At 39.8% G+C, this 19,667-nt stretch overlaps 1 protein-coding gene across 5 annotated transcripts in view; it reads left to right on the top strand.

Annotated features, from left to right (window-relative positions):
* Nucleotides 1-15,437: 15,437 nt before the first annotated feature.
* The window catches only part of ELOVL6 (ELOVL fatty acid elongase 6), a 164,163-nt gene continuing 159,933 nt past the window's right edge, over nucleotides 15,438-19,667 (top strand). Inside the window, exons 1-2 of one of the 5 annotated variants that reach the window (XM_066384595.1) lie at nucleotides 15,438-15,515; nucleotides 16,213-16,333. In XM_066384595.1, coding sequence (XP_066240692.1) covers nucleotides 16,245-16,333 — 89 coding nt within the window. In that variant the 5' untranslated portion in view covers nucleotides 15,438-15,515; nucleotides 16,213-16,244. The other 4 variants (XM_066384594.1, XM_066384592.1, XM_066384591.1 and 1 more) reach the window with 4 other exon arrangements.

Below are 19,667 nucleotides of genomic sequence, written 5' to 3'. Positions count from 1 at the left end.
TTGAAAAACAAAAATCAGCACAATCTTGGAAAACCCATCCTTGGGGAAATATTTTATTCACTTCACTCTTTGGGAACTCTTTTATTTAGTGGATGGTATTTTTTTCAAGGTCATTTCATTTTCCAACTTTAAACACTCTCCAATCTCTTCCAAAGGTTTTTACCAAAATCCATGAGTAAGTAGAGTTCTCTACATGGTCTAATTGAGAAAGGCTCCCAGCTCAGGGTTGAATTGGTTGAGAGGAATCTGGTCCGTGAGTGCTTGCCACACTAGCAGCACATGAACCACCAGTTAAGTGTGGCATGGTAGTGTGCAGGATAGAGGGCCGGGGTCATCTTACCCCTTTCTCCTTTGCCTGCTATACAACATTAGAACTGGAGGAGGCCTTACTGATTATATTTTCCAGTGTCCTCATTTCACAGAGGAGGAAACTGAAAAAACAAACAAACAAATTTAAAAATGCTTTACTAAGAATGGTAAAGAGATTAGCCCAGTAAGTTAATGGCAAGGCTAGCAGGGAGTTCAGGCCTTCTGACAGCAGGTTAGTGCTCTCTGCAGTCACACTTTCCCCTTTGAAAACAGTCCTCCTCTAACAGGCGGCTGAAGCGACTTCTCCTGCAGGGTCTTGCTATAGCTGTATATGAGAATGGTGGGTTTTCCTCCTTTATCACCTCTCTCCTACCTCCCTCCCTCCTTTTATCCCTTCCTTCTTCTTCTTTTTTTCTTTCTTTTTTTAATATTTTATTTACAGAGAAGAGAGAAAAAGCAGTGGGGGAGGAGCGAGAAGCCTCAGCTTATACTCATTGATTTTCATATGTGCCTTGACCTGGCAAGCCTGGGGTTTCAAACCAGCGACCTCAGCATTCCAGGTCGATACTTTATTCCCTGTGCCACCACAGGTCAGGCCCTCCCTTCTTTCCTTCTTTTCTTTTTTTCTTCCTTTCTTTTCTCCTTCCTTTCTTTCCCTCCATTCTTTCTCTACCTTGTTATATATAAAGTACAGCAAAAATATGCCTAAAATTCAACACAAAAATGTGTAAAATAAGGAAAAAAAAGTAAAATTATAAGAAGGAAAGGGAATGAGGTTTAAAAATGTATATTATATAGGCCTGCGGTGGTGCAGTGGATATGGTGTTGACTTGGAATTTTGAAGTCACCGGTTTGAAACCCTGGGCTTGCTCAGTCAAGGCACATACAACAAGCAATCAATGAACATCTAAAGTGAAGCAACTATGAATTGATACTTCTCACTTCCCCCTCTCTCTCCTCTCTCTGTAAAGTCAATGAATAAAAATCTTTAAAAAATAAAAATTAGCCTGACCAAGCGGTGGCACAGTAGGTGAAGTGTCAGACCGGGACTCGGAGGACTCAGGTTCGAAACCTGAGGTTGCTGGTTTGAGCACAGGCTCATCCAGCTTGAACATGAGCTCACGAGCTTGAGCGTGGGGTCGCTGGCTTGAGCATGGGATCATAGGAATGACCTCATGGTCGCTGGCTTGAGCCCAAGGTCACTGGCTTGAGCAAGGGGTCATTCAGTCTGCTGTAGCCCCCCAGTCAAGGCACATATGAGAAAGCAATCAATGAACAGCTAAAGAGCTGCAACAAAGAATTGATGCTTCTCATTTCTCTCCATTCCTGTCTGTCTGTCCCTGTCTGTCTCTCTCTCTCTGACTCTCTCTTTGTCTCTGTCAAAAAATAAATAAATAAATAAAAATATATAGTATATTAAGCTAAATACTGGCTACAAGGGCAAGTTCTTAATTTGCCTCCAAATGTTCTAACAGTGAAGGTATGATTCAGTTATAATAGGTCAGTTACTTAAGGAACAGTTGTTCTTAGTATTGAGACCAGATAGAAATATTCTTCAGAGATTCTTTATAATAAAAACATTTGAAGCCCCATCCCTTAGGTTGTCTAGTCTGGAACAGGCTGAAAAGACCATCTCGAGGAGTTTAACTGGTATTCATTTTTATAAGTCTTAGCTTAATCCAGAAGATAGTTCAAGTCCCTCCTAAACCTCACATGAGAGTCAGCTCCCTGCTGTCCACAGGCCAAGTCACAGTCTACTGTCCTGCCACAACGCCTCTGACAGGTGAAGGTTGGATCGTGGTGGGAAAGGGGACCACTGAGACCCACACTTTTCTTGAGGCCTCCTATATATATATATAGTATGGGCCGATACATATCAGAGGGTTAGCAGGAGAGAGTCTGGACATTTCTTTGTAATTCACGGGAGTTTATTCATTCATTTGATATTTTCAATGCATCTCCTTTTCTATATTAAAACAAATAATGAGGAGTAAATGAAATTTCCTAACAGCCAGTAAACTGACACACCTACACACCTATAGAGAAAGATTTTACTAATGTAAAGGGAATTGGCCAGGTTTCCCTTCACATGCAGGTTCTCCATTGTCCTCCAGGGGCGCTATGATCTTAATAGGGAAAATGAGAAATCTGTTATTGTTATCAAATAGTGTCCTTTCTGTTTTCACTTACATCTCAAATAAATTTTTGTGCTACCGAATAAGTTTCTGTGTACTGAATGTATGTACATAGGGGAAGTATACTGGAATACATCTGAAATAAAGCAGAGAGGTAGAGGAAGCCCATCATCTTGTGAGCTCCCTTCCCAGAGAGGCCTTAGTCCCTAGGGCCAAGACCTTAACTGCCCTCTGCTACTCACCACCAAAGTGAAAGTCTTGACTCACAAATTTAGAGGAATTCAGGCAGAAACTTTCTTTAGCGTGGAAGGCACATGCTCACAGAATTGTGAAAATCCAAGGGTAAAACTGGAATCTTGAGCCCCTATCACGTACCCTTATTATATTTCCTTTAAAAAAAAAAACACAATATATATATATGGATTGATTGATTGATTTTATAGACAGAGGAAGGGAGAGAGGAAGAGAGAGAGGGAAATACAAAAACATTGATTTGTTCCTGTAAGTGCCCCAACTGGGTACCTAACTGGCAACCTTTGTGTGTTGGAATGATGCTCTAACGACCAATCGAGTTATCTGGCCAGGGAAAATTACATTTTCTTAAATCAAATTTTTTCCTCTGAAAACTGCTGTGCTCACTGCTCATTTAATTAAACTTTGTAGGTATCTGTTTTGAAGTGTAAGTCAATTTTTACATAATTATTCTCACTTCTGTAATTTACATAAAATATTTTGTCTTTTATATTTATCTCAATTTCCTTTAAAAAACAGTAGGGAATGGCCCTGGCCGGTTGGCTCAGTGGTAGAGTGTCGGCCTGGCGTGCAAGGCGTCCCGGGTTCGATTCCCGGCCAGGGCACACAGGAGAAGCGCCCATCTGCTTCTCCACCCCTCCCCCTCTCCTTCCTCTCTGTCTCTCTCTCCCCTCCCGCAGCCGAGGCTCCATTGGAGCAAAGATGGCCCGGGTGCTGGGGATGGCTCCTTGGCCTCTGCCCCAGGCGCTAGAGTGGCTCTGGTCGCAACAGAGCGACACCCAGAAGGGGCAGAGCATCGCCCCCTGGTGGGCAGAATGTCGCTCCCTGGTGGGCGTGCCAGGTGGATCCCGGTCGAGCGCATGCGAGAGTCTGTCTGACTGTCTCTTCCCGTTTCCAGCTTCGGAAAAATACAAAACAACAACAACAACAAAAAAAAACAGTAGGGAATGTTTGTCAGTACAAAGAGATCTTTAGGACAGGTCTATTTGTGATGGGAATAGTTACTCCAGGACTCTGGCTGGGCACTATGATAGGGACAGCACTCTGGCTGCCTCAGAGCACCGAATGGGGAGCAGTGGAGGGCAGGAGCCACAACGATGGGTGGCTGCTTCAGCCTGTTTCTCCCAGTGCCTGGGGGAGGACTTATGTCATGAGGGTATCTAAGGAGGTTCCAGGCCCCAATTTCACTGTTTTTTCCAACCAACAACCTGTGAGGAAGTGAAGACCCATCTCTGTTCTATCTGTTTTTGCTTAAGAAGGAAATGGGGTTATTCTAAAGGTTTCTTGGCCTCTTTGGTTTGTAAATAAATTGTGTTTTTGAGAAAAAAAAATTATCCAAGAACTTATAACTTTCTGAGAAGTCTGAAGTGAAAATGGTCAGGAAATGAATATTGATTTGTGTATTCTTTGGCATTTATTAGTTTGTAGATGAGTTTTTGATTTGCAATTTTAAGATCACAAAATAAGCCTTTCTCTTTTACAAAATAGTATAGTGTCCAACTTTTTGAAAATATCTCCAATTATGTAGATAGCAAAGTGCATTGGGGGAAATCAAAATTAGATGTGGCCCCTGTATTGCCACTCTCTGTAGGTGAAGCCAGAATGATACTGTAACTATTCATAGAATGGGCATCTCCTTCCTACTTATCTCCTTTGCCCTGTACTGATGCCAGCTTGGTAGCTTCAAAGAAGCTAGAAGAAGAAATGATGAGTTGAATCCCTGGATTTCCCAAAAGGCATGAAATATCAAGTGGATCAGAATACAAAGAAAATGGGGTCACCTACTTGAGGTTTGTTTTCCAGTTTAGAAATCTCTAGATCTGTTGAAACAGAGTTATGCAACTCTGGGGTAATGTTGTGGTTTATAGCAATTTGTTACAGAATCTTTAGAAAAACAAACAATAAATAATTGTCCCCATCTTTTAGAAATTTTACTATTTTTAACATGGAAGAGAAAGTCTAAAAGTCTTAAGAGCTATGATAACAAGAGTTTCATGAGTTTCTGAGGCAAGAAAAACAGAGATTATCTCAGTGAATAGGAAAGGCCTCTTGCAGGGAGCAGTTGGTGAATATCCAAAGAGTAGACTTGCCCTGGGCAGTTAGCACTGTTGTTTAAAGTATTGTCTCTATAAGCCAAGGTTGCCATGTGATATCATTAGGTCAGGGCACTAACAAGAATCAATCAATGAGAGTAAAGGGGTGATAAATGGTGATGGAAGAAGACCTGACTAGGAGTAGTGTTGTTGTGAGTCGGGGGAACAGAGAGAGATCAGCAGATGAAATAATCGTGGACTAGCAAAGGACCATCGCTCACTCAGGCAAATGGCCCCAAGTTCGCGCTGTGTCCTATTTTTAGTCACAAGATTTCAAAAAGCTTGTTCACTGAGAAATTGGCATAACATCAAGCATAACTTTTACTTAAAGATACATGGAATACACCTGCATGGTAGCTTAATAACAATATAATATCAAAAGGCATTAATTGCTATTGTTTCTATGGTTCCCACAACATTCCTCTCTTTATCTTAAGGAATAACCTTGAAAGGAACAGAAATCTTATGAGAATGTTTTACTGAGAAAAAGCCCAGCAACTGCCTTCAGTCACATAGACCTGTTTCAGTGACCTGCCTTCAAGTCACAAAACAATTCTCTTAGCAAAACATTCTTTTCTTGTTGGCTGTGTTCCCATCCAAGGCCATGCAATGGGTTATTCCACTACATTTCCCCCTTTTTGTTTATGCTAAATGTTATGAAGCACCACAGAAAACAGCCTTCTGTTGTTCATCCTTTATTTCTCTTGCTTTGATTCATTGATATACTACATATAAAAGAAAACATAGAATTAATTCTATTATAAAAAGGACTACAGTTGATTCCCAAAATCTTTTAATATATGTAATAGAATTTAATTGCAATAAATTATTCATTAATCCCTTCAATATAGGTTGACATATAAGAATTTCTAATTTTCTTTGAAAAGCTTCATGAATATGTCTTTGTAATTTAATGATTTCTTTAGTTACATTATCATGATTTAACAAATGCTTTTTAACATTTTCCTAATGGAAATAAGTACAATTTTAAGAAACAGGGGTAATACAAAAAGTAGTTACATTCTAATCACATCTTAGCTTAATTTGTCTTTGCAGGCTAACAATTTGATCTCTTAACATAATCATAGTCTGTTCTAAAATCATTAACTTTAGTATTAATGTTACTATTTATATGTTATTGAGAAGTCCACAGTTGTTCAGAATTTTCATGCCATTTTTGTACAAAGCCCACAGTCTATATTTTGATGTAATGCAACTCCAGATACAGCAGCCGCAGTGGTTACAGCTATTAGTCCTATAATGATGGCGATGATCAGTCCAACCAGTCTCTTGGTTCCTTCAAGAACTTAATAAGATGTTGTAACAGCATCATGGAAGGGGAACCCTGCCACATTAGATGCATCTCTACTGGGATCTAGACTCCTGTTCAGGCTCTTAAAATGTAAAGACTTTGACTATTTTTATTAAAAGAATAGAAGAGTTAATACACATATAAAAAGCACACTTATTGCAAGTTATTGAATAATTTTCAGCTATTTGGTTTGACCTATAATAAACATATAAAGCAATCTAACACAAGCAGATATAAAATGTGTTTCATTTTTCTTAAAGATTAACATAATATGATTAGAAGGATAATTTCTCCAGATTTTTCCTTTCCACACTGACATATGTTTAAGTGCCGTGGCTACTTTCCACAAATGATATTGTATAGGACCAAATTTTATATGAGGAGCTTGAGGTGACTTCCCTCCTCTATGCTATATGATTGTAGGACTACTTTGATCACCAGCTGTAATTAAACCATTGTTCTTATGCCACCTTAAATCAGCACCCTGCCCTTTAACTCGGGCGGAGCTATGAAGGCTTTAACCTATGACGTTTTATGTACAGATGTATTACTTTTAAGTTTATATCCTTGTAACAAACTTTTTTTTTCATCTCCTTTACTGTTATTTTTGATAATAGAGAGCCAAGCTTGAGCTTCTATGTTTAAACAATGTGGCTCATGTCCTATACATATAGGAAATACCTCAACTCCTGTTGTATGATTTTCTAATTTTACGCCTTCTTCCGAAGGTGCTAAGGGACCTCTATCATTAAAAGGTCCTAGAAGCCAATTAGAGTCATTAACAAAAATAGGAAAGGCACTATTTTCCTAATGAATAGCTCTACTTAATGGAGGATTAGGGACATATGCCTAATAACTAAAATTTTCAGCTCTACTTACTGGAATTGTTACCAAAGCAATCATTGCTAAAAACAGGTTAGTAGCATTTTCTTCTTTTTTAGTAGTTTGTAACATTTTTTTACTATTAAAGGTCAGTTTTTTAAGTTGACCCCAACTTGGTATTTTAGCCTTTTTAATACCAGGCAGCAGCACCTTTAAAATTCTTGTTTTGAAATTCATTTCTTCCATCTCAGCAATGGGCAGATATGGAAAGAATCTATTGTTCTTATTCATGTTGTTAGTTTAATTCTGTGAGCAGGACTCCAAAAGACTTTACCGGATTCTGCAATGACACAAGCAAACCCTCTTGCCCAATGTTGTACTACACTAAGTACCTATTGATCCAACTCACTTTTATAATGTATAGGTTGATTAATCTTAGAACTGTTATTTTTTGTCCAATGTCTATCTGCAGCAAATTATCTTCTCCTGTATTTAAGAAATTTAAAGTAAATAAAGCTTTGTGTAACATAATTCTAGGGGATAATCTCCTTTCTTCTCCCCCCTTATGTTTAAGTGACATATTTTTCAAAGTGCAATTACTGCATTCAATAATCGCTTGTCCTTGTGGATTATATGGAATTCTAGTAGTATGTTTAATATTCTAAAATGCTAAGAATTGTTGAAATTTAGCAGATGTAAAGGCAGGACTATTTGCAGTTTAAATTGCTTTAGGAATGCCTATAACATTAAAAGCTTCAATAAGATGTTGAATGACATAATTAGCCTTTTCTCTAGGCAAAGGTGTGGCCTATCAAAAGGAAGAATAAATATTAGTAAAACCGTACATAAGATAGTTTTTTTTAAAGAAGAAATATGAGTAATATTTATTTGTTACAGGTTATTACTGTGTTGTCCTCTAGGATTCATTCTTCTTGGTAATAAAGGAGTATTCATAATACTATACTGAGGACAGTTTCTAACAATATTCCAAGCTCCTTGCCAGGTTATTTTAAATTTTTGCATAAAATCTTTTTTATTTGTATGAGTCTTTGTATAAAACCTAGTAGCTATTTTTATTGATCTAATGAGTAATTGATTAGCTTCATTATCTGTAGTAGACATAGGTCCTGGTAAAGCTGTATGAGAATAAATGTGAGTTATATAGATAGGCAAATTTCATTCCTACAATAAAAGTTGTAACTCTTGAAACAATTTGTGTAATTCAGAACCATTATTTGAAATGTAAACAGTTTCTATAAGTTTAACTCTATGTTCTACATATTATGAATCAGTAACAATGTTAATAGGATAGAGTGTTTGAATTTTGTCTTCAGCAACAATCAAACTACACTGATTTAAATTTCAGAAGCATTTTTAAGGATGACTGAAAGTTCAGCATTATTTATACAAGCTATTAATATGTCATTTATATAATGGAGTATTAAAGATTGAGGCTATTTCTAACAAATTTTTTTTAAAGGTTGATTGACATAATGTTGATACAGTGTCAGGCTATTCAACATTGTTTATTTAAGTAATATAAACTTAGTAAGAATAGTTAGTTTTGCTTATTGTTATAGACACAACAGCTAGCATTGCTAGAAACAGAGTCAAAGATGTTTTTTGAAGTCTTAGTCTTAATTAAAACATTTTTTGCCTCCTAGGTAAGTTTATTTAATTGTCAAATCTCCCTTTTTTCTATTTCCGACTTTTGCCAAGGCTTCAATCTTCTGGAAGGTATTTACTAGTCCCGTATTTGTGGAGATAAAAGCAAATCCTCACCCCTACATTTTGCTTACATTGCTGTTGTGAATTAGCAAACTGTCCATCTAAAAAGTTCATTTTGTGTAATATTAATAAGAGGGTTAGTATTAGCATTTTGATTAGCTTTAATTGATTTTCCTACTAAGTCATAAATTGTAACTCTTTTGCTTTTGAAAGAACAGTCCGAGTTAACATTTCTAAATTTTTTGAAATAAAACATTCAGAGTCCATGAAGGAGGATAGCAGTTCCTGCATATAAAGACATTTAGTTTTATACTGGGTGCAAGCCATTTTTAACTCTTCAAGAGTTTTGACAGAAATTTGGTCATAGTGAGTATAAAAAACTCCTTGTCAGAAAGTTTAGACTGTAGTTTTAAAAGTTGCTCTTTTAATTATTTATAAGATAAATGTTTTTCTTTATTAGAGGCCAAATGACCCTTGTTATTTTCCTATTATAAAAGAAATCTTGGAGCTTTGTTAGGGACTTTCCCTAAGCTATGCAGCTTAGTGACTACTGCCTAAGTGGGCTAAAAAGAAAACTAATGTTGCTTAGTAATAACAGATATATTAGCTTCTATATCTAAAAGTCTTTTGTATTGTTAAGTCTATTAAAGGGTATTAGAGGAACTAAATTCCTGCTTTCCTCAGTGCCTCCTTTTTCAGGATGTTGCCTTACAAGCAGCCAACTGTCTGAAGAAGCTTGAGATAAATTCTTAAAATGACTTAATTTTATTTAATTCCTTAGTTTTACAAATTTAAGCATATTTTACACACAAACAAGACAGTTTTCAACACAGAAGCACAAGTATAACGTATAACTTTAATTAATCCTAATACTTGAATTCTTATTTGATTTCAAACTTTGAATATACCTTACAATGTATTAACCAAATTAGCAAGTCTTAAGGATCCATATTCTATTCAATTTAAATTTAAATGAGCGCTCCTTATAATTTCTAATTTTAAAGCAAGAACTATATGGATGAAACTATTTTTTCAATATAAATGCCGGCATTTTAAATCTTTGTATGTAAACACTTAATTCAGGCCTTAAAAAATCACATTTTAGACAACATTAAACAAAAACTAAACAGAAATTAGAATCAGACAAACCAGACCAGACAAACAAAAGAGAAATCCAGGATTTCAGAGCACAGACTAGAAAGATGCCTGCCTGATTTTAATCAGAATATTTTCTGACAGAGGGACTGACGATGGATGAGACTAAACAAAATTTTCCCAAGAAAATTCTCTTGGCAGCTGCTGGGATATTTTCTATAGTCAGATCCAACACATGTCCCCTGCCTCAGTTTCCAGGCAAAGAATAAGAATGAAACAAAATGATAGTTCAGAGGACCGTAGATAAAACACCAAAGAAAATCAGTATTTATTTATTTTATTATAACAAAGACTAGAGAATTCTAAGAACTTCATGATTCTTCTATATGTCCTAATTCTAATTGAATTTGTACCAACTGATGTAAAGCTGCAAGCTTTTCTTCCTTGTGTCTAACTCCAGTGATTTGCATCCAAGCTTTAAGACAAGCAATCTAATCTGAGCTATTACAGCATCAGTATAACCAGTTTGTTGTCCCACAGCTGTATAAGCACCAACACTGATGGGCATTTCAAAAGTAGCTCCCAGGGTATTATTTCTGGCATTCATGTGACATATTAGAAGATATTAGAAGATATAGATATTTACAACTCAAATCTCTCCATCAAGATTTAAGTTGTAAATATTGTCCTGGTTCCAAAACTGTACTAGCAAGTATATCCCAATCCAAAGGAATCACTAAATGATCATTACAATAGGAAGAGATAAGATCTTGAACATATGAGGACTGAGGTCCATATGTAGCAACAGATTGTTTGACTAGCTTTAAGAAAGTAAATTCAGTTTGGTCAAATTGGATATTATGCCCTCCCCCAGGATCTGGAGCATTAAGAGAAAAAGGCTGTCGAATAATTGGAAAAATAGATGGAGAAAAATTACTAGAATTAGATTCTAAATCATCATGATGCATAAGCACCTGTTGCATTTCAGAGATTTCAGGGAACTGAAAAATCCTTCCCCTGCCAGTACCAGTTAATTTTTTACCTTGAATTGGAGGAGCTGTAGGCTCACATATATCTTGCTTTTGAACAGGATAAGCAGTATACTGAGTTCCATTTTCCTGTTGTTCCAGTGTAAGTTGTAGTTTATTTAATAAATGTTTTAGGCAGGCAACATTATCCATAGGGGCTCCCTCCTCCCTCATTTTTTAAGAAAGAGGGATGAAAGCCTGTGGATGGCTGAATTTCATTAACATTATCAGTAACTTCAGAAGCAGAGACAGTATTGCCCAAATCATTATTCTGTTCATTCTGTGCTGAATCAAATTATTCAGGCTCATTATAAATAACCTCACTCAAGTCTTTAACAGAATCTCCATCTGATGGCAAAGGGCTAAGGGCTATAGCAATAAGATTATAAGCAGCCCACATTTCAGCATCAGCGGATCTTCATGCTGATGAGCATGGCATAAAGATTTTCCTACTTGTTGCCAAACATTCAAATTCACTTGATTACATTGTTCAGGAGTATACCAATAACAATGTTTCTGAATAGCATTTAAAAGACAAAACAAAATCTTGTCTTTTATCTGAATCCCAGACCCTTTTAAAAGGGATTTTAAAACTTGTACATAATTGTCCAATAATGAATGGGAATTTCCCATGACTTTGCTAGTTTTCCCGAAAGTTTCGCGTACACAGAGTGTCCAATTTACCCTTTCAGGGTTGTGCTTGTTCCTAATCTCTTCTTAAGGCTCCACGTTGGGCACCAAATGTTGTTGTGAGTCGGGGGTGCAGAGAAAGAGATCAGCAGATGAAATCATCGTGGACTAGCAAAGGACCACCGCTTGCTCAGGCAAATGGCCCCAAGTTTGCACTGTGTCCTATTTTTATTCACAAGATTTCAAAAAGCTTGTTCACTGAGAAATTGGCATAACATCAAGCATAACTTTTACTTAAAGATACATGGAATACACCTGCATGGTAGCTTAATAACAATATAATATCAAAAGGCATTAATTGCTATTGTTTCTATGGTTCCCACAACATTCCTCTCTTTATCTCAAGGGATAACCTTGAAAGGAACAGAAATCTTATGAGAATGTTTTACTGAGAAAAAGCCCAGCAACTGCCTTCAGTCACATAGACCTGTTTCAGTGACCCACATTCAAGTCACAAAACAATTCTCTTAGCAAAACATTCTTTTCTTGTTGGCTGTGTTCCCATCCAAGGCCATGCAATGGGTTATTCCACTACAGGGTGGTAAACACACAATACAATATACAGATGTTGTATTATAGAACTGTACACCTGAAACCTATAGAATTTTATTAACCAATGTCACCCCAATAAAGTCAATAAAAGGTTTTTTAAAAGAATCAACTAGTGAATGCATAAATAAGTAGAACAACAAATTGATGGTTCTCTCTCTCTCTCTTTTTCCCTAAAAACAATAAAAAATATATGAAACTATAATAGTAAACTGAATTTGACAGGTAAGGATGGGGGATTGGAAAGGGAAGAGTATTTCAAGCATAGGGAATTATGGAAAAAAAAGGAGATAAAACTTAAGATGTTCAGAGGATATCAAATGGGCCAGTTTGGCTAGACTCAGCCTATGGAATCAACGTCTAAAAAAGCACGTTAGTGTTAGAAGGGCCAAGAAACACATTGTACTCTAACATATTTCTGTACCAGAGAAATTTTGAACTAGTATCCAGATCATCTAGCCTAGTATTGTTATTTTACGTGTAGAAAAGGAAATTAAAGGATTCATTTACTGTCCCCAAGATCAAATCGTTAGAACTGGGAAAGAGTTGGGACTAAAGTTCAGATCTTTTAGTAGTCAAGTCATCTTTGCAGTAAATTTTTGTTTTCCAAATATTCCTTACTCTCTAGCCTAATTTTTTAAAATTTGGTACTAAATATCAATTAACTGTTGCTTTCTGAGCCCTGGTTATTTATATTCAATACTAACTACCTATCTGGTTATGGGTTAGAAATACACACAATAAATCTTTTCATGAAAATTTCTAGTGGTGTTGCTGGGCACCCTCCCAACATTCCTCTCTATCCTTCCTAACCTTCTATAGTCCCTGAGCAGAAAAATATCTAAGCAAATAGCCATGACTCAGTGTGTGTTTCATAATTTAACATATGTCTAGAAAAATCACCATTTAAAACTGTTATTTTTAATATTATGTTACATATTAAGTTGTTCAGCATAAATCTTTAAAAATAGAAAAGTAACCTATTATCTCACTAGTTAGCCAACTCCTGTTGACTTGTTTTGTAATGATATATAAATACATCATAGAAAAAAATTCAAATATTGGAAAAAATAAACAGTAAAATAATATATAACTTTTTCATAATTTGCTCCCAGGCCTTTCCCTAACTCTGTACATTACTAACAAATTCTTGTCTGTCTTTCCAGAAAAAAAAATGTGTACAATTGTAGATGTTTGTCTTAATGTAACATTATACACAATGTCCTGTGCTCTGCTTTTTAATTTTTCTTAAAAATATAGCTGGAAGTTTTTGTGATATTACAACTTATAGAATTCTCTCTTTTTAAAAGGCTTCCTAATATTCCATTATAAAGATTTTTTTTTTATTACAAATCATGCTGAACACTATTTTATCTCCAGAATGTTTTTGTGAGTGTATCAATAAATTCCCAGGAGTAGAATTACTAGGAATTATCATGCTATTCCCCAGCTAAAAATCCTTTAACATTCCTTCACCCCATTGCAGTTTAGCATCAAATCTAAACATTTTGTTTTGATTTACTAAGTTGTAAAGACCTGGCTCCTGCCTGCCTCTCCAACCTGTCAGTTATGATGGAGAGGCACATGCCTTTTGCTCTCAATTCTGAAATCTCGGTCCTTACGCCAGGACTTTCGGACTTGCTCTTGCTTCTTGTAACACTGCAACAGATGGCTGGCTCTTGGTCATTGTAGTTTTAACTCAAAGTTACCTTCTCAGTGAGTCCTTCAGGGTTGAAATGATCACTCCCACCCCTTCACATTATGCAGTTTAATTTTAATCCTAGCACTTCACTTTCTATTAAATCACTTTGTCTTGACCTCTGGAATGTGAACTCCAAAAGAACAGAATCTGTCTCTCTTCTTCCCCCACTGAATCCCGAGAGCTTAGAAGTTCACAGGTTCCAGAAATATCTGGTGAATGAATAGTCAAAAGATAAGTAAATTAAAAATGACCATATAAGCTGCCAAATTGCTTTCCAGATGGTCGTTTTCATTGCCACTGACAGTGTCAGTTCTGAATACTCTCAATAGCACTTAGTACTATCAAGCATTTACAATTTTTTGTAACTGTCCACTTTAAAACTTAAATAGTGACATATCTCCCCTTGAAATAATTTCTCTTTAGATACTATCTATTAAGAACAAATCAGATATTTGCTTTTAACATAACCCCAAATCCGTCTTTGGAAAACGAATAGGCAGCCTTGGCCAGAGGCTCAGTTGATTGGAGCATCATTCCAAAGCACAGAGGTTTCCAGTCAGATCCCTGGTCAGGGCTCCTACAGGAGCAGCTTGATGTTCCTGTCTCTCTATTCCTTCCTCTCTCACTAAAATCAATAAATAAACATAAAAAAAAAAACCCAAACCAAATAGGCAATCACAGACATTATCCGAATAAGAAACACGGAGAGTAAATGGGAATTTCTCAGACTAGTTTGAAATTGATGTGATGATAAGAATACAAAATTTAAAAATCAAATCCTTTAAAGGCAAAAATAGGACATACCCTTGCAACATACAGTAAACTTGTATTTTTTCTTCAGTCTTTCATTAACTTTTACAAATATTTATTGATTGCTCATAGGTCCAGATACTGTGCTTATCTCATCAGGCCACACCCACCTTGCAGCCCAATGGGGCCAAGTCTTTTGGCCTGAATTCTACCTTCACTGAGACTTGTACTGCCGAAGTCTCTAGAATGACACTTAAAAATTCATATATAACATCTCTGAGAGTGTCAACTTATAAATTAATTTGCTAAGCATCAATCAATCGGCTAGCCCTTTGACTTACATAATCTTGTAGTAAAAACTCCTCAATTTCTTATACCTTCCACCTTGACCAAGGATGTTATTCCTAGCCCCCACTTTTCAGTGATTTGCAGGAACCTGACTTTGAATGAAATAGCCTGCTTTTGGATTACCAGAGAGATGGGAAGCCACCCACAAGTGAAAGGGAATTTTCTTCCTGGTCCTAATGTCCACCTAATGTTTAAAATATAAATTCCTTATTGTATTTTAAGCTTACAATTACATCCATAGATTATATTATTAGATGCCTCAGGGTCTCATATTTCATTTTTCCTAACTTGTGGGAATGAATGGAGGGGATGGATCAAGTAGAAAATTTATTTTCCTCTGAGAAAAGAAAAAGGGGTGTATATACAAGCTGGGGCTAAAACACTGCTGTGAGACTGGGGGTTCAGTATGGGTCAACATTACATTTAGCAATCTACTCAAACAATTCCGTCCCACCCACCTGTACAATAAATAAAACGAAATTTGCATTGGACCAGTTAGTCAAGTTTTCCTATCTAATAACTTCCTTCCACCTTTTTCTCCATCAGTTCATTAACTCTACCCCTTCCTATGCCCAATACCCTCCTTCTAACCTATCTCCCTCTTCTGGCTACTGCTTGCTCTCGACTTTCCACCATCCTCATCCTCAGCATCCCCAGCCTGCACGTGATTTAGGAACTCTGCGGGGTCGTCGGGCCCAAGTTGTGAGTCAAAGCCAGAGCTCTGGGGTGGGGGCCTAGAGGGTACGGTGGGGACAAGGAGGTGGGAAGTGCGTTTCCTTCATGTGTAATCTCGTCTCAAATTTGTCTGGAGTTCTTACAAAACAGCTGGCAGGTTTTACTATTTCCTGTCGTCTACTTGCCAAGCTCGCGGGAACGCGCGCCTCCGGGCTGCGCCCCGCACGCCGAAACTATATTCAAAGGCAAAGCTAGGCGGCCCACGAGGTTGGTATTGGGGGCAGTGGGTGACCTCGAGGCCACTTCCTCCCTCTCCTCGTCCTTCTTTCACTCTTTTAGTTACTTTCGCGTAGGCAAAACGTCCCCAAGGCAGGAGAGGTCTCGCGCGCTCTCGCTCTCTCTCGGAAAGGGTTAATTTTTCCAATCGCACGAGGGGGAGGAGATTTCCCTGTAGACAAGTAAAAAGGGTGATGGACAAACGTGCGGGCACTAAGACCGCAAGGCATTCATTTCCTCCTACGGTGGATGCGGACGCCTGGAGGAGGAGAGCCCCAGAGCGCGGAGCTGGGAGCCGAGCGCAGGCAATGCTCAACCCTGGATGTAGCTGAGAGGCTGGGAGAGACCGACCGCCGCGATCAGGCGGCGAGGGGAAGACCTGGGGGGCGGGTGGGGAAAGCACAGCACTCGAAACCTAGTACTTTACAGATTATTTTATTTTGTGTAGAGAACACATAGCGACTCCGAAGATCAGCCCCAATGAACATGTCAGTGTTGACTTTACAAGAATATGAATTCGAAAAGCAGTTCAACGAGAACGAAGCCATCCAATGGATGCAGGAAAACTGGTAGGTGATGCTTTCTCGTGATCCTGTGTCCGGGAGCCCTGCGCGTCTTCCCGGCGTGTTTTAATGTTTGTGTTCCCCGCCTAGGCGAGAATGGAGCGGGGAATCGCGGGCCGCAGAGAGCCGGCCGCTGAGACACAGGGTCTGCACGAAGCGCGCTGGTCTGGGTGCCCCTGTGTAAACCGCGGCTACACAGGCATCTTTAACACATATTATATAACATTGAACATATGTATGTACACAGAGAGTAGATATTTGCGCGGCAGGGAAGGCAGGAGTGATGCCACAGCCCAGGTTCCCTACCTGTGCTTCCTCCTGGCTTTCATCTAGAGTGGGGTTCTCTTGCTTGGCCTCCCGCAAGCGGAGTGTGCAGGGAGGTGGAGAAGAGCCGGGTCTTCAGCTCCGTTTAACTCTCTCCCACCCGCCGTCCTCAGCAATCTGGTCCTCTCCCCACCCCTCGTGTCCTTCCTTTCTCCTTGCAGCTCTCCCACTTCTCTGCTCTTTTCTGCGCTCCCCAGCCGGATTCCTCCTTTCCTGGACCCCTTTCCCCACGCGGATCCTTTCTGGTTTCATAAAGAGGCGGGGGAGGGGGGGAGGGGACAATGAAAACAGAAATAAAAATGAATGAACCCGAGAGCATGGAGCCACGCCATTAAGTTTCTCTTTTACGGAAACGCCTTTGGATACACTCAGAGCTTATTCAGTGGCAGGGTGCTGAGTGGAGTTGAGACAGATTAAAATCCCCTGGGTCCGCAGTCCTTGGGGGCTCTTCCCCAGACAAACTTAAAATCGGGGAAGCATCTTTCTTGTTTACTGTGTTCCCTCCACCAGTCCTTTTGAAAATCCTTGTGTGGGAGGCAATCTTGTGTCACCTTGCAATACTGAACAGAGTAGGGCGTGCTCAGCTCGCTCTTCCTCGTAGACAGAACTGTGGCAGACATTCCCTCCCTCTCCTTAACCCGGTCTGTGGCCATCAGTAAAGTGCTCGCCACGCGCACTCGGAGCTGGGCAGTGCCGGCTGCCTCCCGACGCCGTGAGGGGACGGGGGTCCGCGCGGAGGGTGCTCGCGGAGCGGAGGGACCCCGCCCGCTGCGTGCCCCCACCCTCGCCCTTAAGACCTGTCTTCCCTCCCCCCCCATCTCGGCTGTGGGAAATCGGAGACGTAGGCGCCGGGGCGGCCGGGGGAGGTCCAGGGCAGGTTGGTGCCCCGGGAGGGCTGCCGCGGGCGGGAGTCGGGAGTCGGTTCAACTTTCTTTCCTCCGGCCCCTGGGAGTAGAGACAGTCCTCGGGCGATTCGGCCGCCGCTTTCGCTTCCTCCCGCCCCGCCGGCCGGCTGGCGATTTGTGGCGCCGGGGCCGGAGGCCCGCAGGGGGCAGAGCCGGAAGCTGGGAGGGGCGCGCGATCCGCTGGGAAGGCCGGGAAGTGAGGCGGCTCCGGGGGCGCGGGCCGCGAGGCCGAGAGCGCCGGGAGCGGGTGGTGGTGGAAGGAGGCTGCACACCGCGGGGCTTGGTCCCGTCTGCGTCTTGGAAGGCCTCGCGCTTGGGAAGCCGAGCACCTCGCCCGGGGACCTCCTCCATTCGGATGCACTTCCTCTTCCCGAGGAGGGGGTGGTGCCGGAGGCAGGTTGGGGGCGTTGGCCCGCCCGGCCGCCGGGGGCGCGGGGCTTCTCTGCAGTCGTTTGTTGTATCTCTCGCCACACAACTTGAGCCCGTCTGCCTCCCCCTCAGCCAGGCGTACTGCTGTTTCTAAGGTCGGCGTGTGTCTGACGGCTGCACCTATGTCGAACCTGCCTTTGTGGAGCGGGCTTCCCCTCGCGTCCGCTGCGCCCGCTCTCTGTTGTTCAGCCCGCCTTTGCGCCGCCGCCGCCAAGATTGCCTCTTATTTTCTTTTGCCTTTTCTCTGAGGTCAACTTTCTGTACCTCCTTCGGGTACCATTTCCCGCCTCTTTTCTCCATTCACTCAAGGAGAACACACTGAGCCACACAGGGCCTGGCCCTCCTCACACTGAAATGGACAAAAATGCGCCAACTTAGCTTGCTTGTTGGGCTCTGACTGCTGTTTTCTCCTAGCTCCTTATCTGTCCTTTCCTCTGGCAATCTCTTTCCTGGCTTTTATTTATAGACATGAATATTTGCAAGTATGTCTGTGCCTCTTACGGGACTATCAGCTCTTTAGGATGTAGGTCTTGTCTCATTCCTCTCTAGATTATCCCGAGCACCTCAAAGAATGCTTTGTAAGTGACAGATGCTGGAGAAAATGCTTGTTCAGTAAGTTATAAAATGATTTGTGTCCACTTTATTGCCAGCACTACCTGTTAACATCTGAAGCTTAGCATAATTGTCCTCCCCCTGCCTAATTCTATGTCATTATCTCATACTGGGATTTTCCTCTCCCTGCCTTTTTCTCTCTGTTGATTTTATGTTCTTTTTGGCTTGCTTATTGCAATACAAAACAAAAACGAAAAATGCTTGCTAGTCTTCCTGACCTTAATTGTCTTGCTTTCTTTTTTACTCCAGATTTGTGTGTGCCCAATTTTATAAACCTTCCTGCATTCTCCAAACAGTCTTGAACCAAGAGTATAAGAAAATGAAGATATTTCTTTCTGTTTCCCTTGTTAACAGGATAAGGGAGCACTATGACCAAGGTTTAAATCCTCTTGGGAACAGGGGAAGATTAGGAAACCACAAAGTCTTAACCTTTCCAGGCTCCTTAACTTAAAATGGTTTGAAAGAGCTTCTGGAGCAAAACATAATATTGTGAAGCTACTGTGTCTTGAGAAATCGTTTGCACTTGTCCTAAAAATGTATCTTCAAGTCATAGCCTCAAATGAAACTTGTTAATTTAGAGAATTATAATTTATCTATCAAAATGAGCTGTGCTGTCTTTTGAAGAACTGCGAGGACTGCCAGGAGGGGTGTTTTGTCAGTATGCTGTCTGTACTACCCAGTATCACTTAAGAGGACCTTAAAGTAAAGGTACTTTATTAAACGTGTCCTATAATCCATATTCATTACCTTATTAGATATTAATGTAATGGGGTACCTATTTTGGAGTGGTGTTATATAAACACATAAAGGTCCAGCTGAGGCAAGTTTATCAAGTTTATTGCTCCTTTAATTAATAATTAACCCTATATTCATTATAGACACAGGATAAATAGTATAGACTTTTTTTAAAACCTTTTTAGCAAATAGTTTTGCCTATAACAAATTAGAAAAGCAATTGAAGTGCAAGGGAATATATTCCCTTGGATAGTCATCCTGAGCCTCATCTGGAAACTACTCAAGTTAAAAATATCTGGGGTAATATTATCTGGTAAATGAGAGTTTATTCCATG

The sequence above is a fragment of the Saccopteryx leptura genome, chromosome 5 (assembly GCF_036850995.1).
Source record: "Saccopteryx leptura isolate mSacLep1 chromosome 5, mSacLep1_pri_phased_curated, whole genome shotgun sequence".
Lineage (NCBI taxonomy): Eukaryota > Metazoa > Chordata > Mammalia > Chiroptera > Emballonuridae > Saccopteryx > Saccopteryx leptura.
This window is presented reverse-complemented; position numbering and strand designations above follow the sequence as displayed.